At 49.2% G+C, this 1,705-nt stretch overlaps 1 protein-coding gene across 1 annotated transcript; it reads right to left on the bottom strand.

The window, feature by feature from the left end:
• Positions 1 to 535: 535 nt before the first annotated feature.
• LACBIDRAFT_335803 (uncharacterized protein) lies at positions 536 to 1,645 on the bottom strand (the record flags this gene model as incomplete). Its single annotated transcript, XM_001890697.1, has 1 exon — positions 536 to 1,645. One exon carries the CDS (start codon positions 1,643 to 1,645, stop codon positions 536 to 538), a length of 1,110 nt encoding a protein of 369 aa, XP_001890732.1.
• Positions 1,646 to 1,705: the final 60 nt, after the last annotated feature.

The raw sequence follows: 1,705 nt of genomic DNA, 5'->3' as shown, positions 1-1,705 counted from the left end.
TTCGTCATAGCGAAATTCCCAGGAGGCGCTCAGATCCCTGCCTGACAGCATAGCGACAACGAGCCATTATCGGTATGTTTTGGCCACCTTGAGGAGGGAGAAAGACCGGTTGCGTGAACAAATCGATTCAGACCGTGATCTGGTTGCAGCAATGGACGCTACTTTAGAAGGACTACGGCCATTCATCCCAGACGAGATCCCAGACAAGGGGAAGGGGAGGGACAAAAGGGATGGACCAGGGTTTAAGTAGAAGATTAGATCACAAGACCGAGGTTGGTTCGCTATGTAGTTTGCACCCGGGCACGGTTGAAGATACCTGCTGCCGGATAGTGCTCACATTTAATTGGTCATAAGACAAGCCTCCCGGCTCAATTAGTCAAACGAACACCTTTTCAACCCTTGCCTTTCATGATAGGAAAACATGATGAACTACGAAAAGTGACACTGCTGAAACCGGACACAGACTAACATCATTGAACATGCTATGTATTTCGCACCCGGGCATGAATGACTAACATCATTAAACATGATAGGTTTAACTGACGAATGAAACTTTCTTGGACCGGGTGGAACGAACACTTTCTTCAGCAATCTTTTTCGACCGTTCTCGGGTTACTATACCGAGTTCCCCTGTAGAAACCTTGCCTTTAATGATAGGACGAGGTTTTGGTTTTGGCTTGGTGGGGACATCAATAGATGGTTGCTGACTGGGACCGGCCTCTGACTCCTTTTGTTTTGAAGGGACTGGTCGTTTTGCGTTGACACCACTTGACTTTGTGAAATCAAAGCTATTCGAAGCTTTGGTTGTGTCCGACCTCAGATTGGTTGCTTGAGCTGGTTTGACAGTGGCTTGGATAACAGCCGAGGCAGCACGGCATTTGACTTTGCCTGGTCGGGCACTCCTCGGGCCAAGTTTGTAACCCTTCTCTAACCGAGGAAACTTGCAGGGTGTATCCTCCTCATCAGTGAATTTTCTCTTCTTCGCTCGATCGGCCGACTCCACCCCACAGCCCAGGTCAGCTTCCCAAAATGTATCATCAGCCAAGACCTCGGTGTCCGATGGTACTTCATGGGATAGAGCCCGGGTGTCGTTGTACCGAGGCTGAAGCTCGGGGCTGGTATCTACAGTGATCGTAGCATCGTCTGAGCCCAAATCTGATCCCGAGTCTCTATCCTCTTCCAAGGTCGGGTTGACCCTGCTAGGTTTCACTGTGGGCTCGGTCAGAGTATCCTGCTTTGGCCTCTCTTGACCATTATCGGAGTCTGAGTCACTATCATCGGAGCCATCCTCACGATTAGAAAACTGTTCGGTTCGTTTCTTGGCCGGCTTGTCCACATCCAAATCCTTCCAACTGTTGTCATCGAACTGCCGATCTTCCACCCCTTCCTTTCTCTTTGGCCTGGCTTCCTCATCTGACGGTGACTCGGTTGCTGCCCGGCCTCTCCTTTGACCCTTGCTTCTGCCGGGCTTCTTGCCCTTCCCAACACTATGAACATGAGGTTTAGGAACGTGAACTTTGATTTTCCTTCGTGGAGGTGCTTCCAGCAGCATTTTCCCCTCAAGAAAGGATTTAAATCGAAAGGCGACTTTGTGTTGTTCTTGACGTTCATACCAAAACTGGAGAGCTTCAGTGACCATCTCCATCGGGAATTTGGAGGGATCAAGAAACTTGTAAAAGTTGTTACCTTCTCCATTTACTGATCT

The sequence above is a fragment of the Laccaria bicolor genome, genomic scaffold, assembly GCF_000143565.1.
Source record: "Laccaria bicolor S238N-H82 LACBIscaffold_153 genomic scaffold, whole genome shotgun sequence".
NCBI classification, from domain to species: domain Eukaryota; kingdom Fungi; phylum Basidiomycota; class Agaricomycetes; order Agaricales; family Hydnangiaceae; genus Laccaria; species Laccaria bicolor.
The sequence above is the reverse complement of the archived record's forward strand: the minus strand, read 5'-3'. Positions and strand labels throughout refer to the sequence as shown.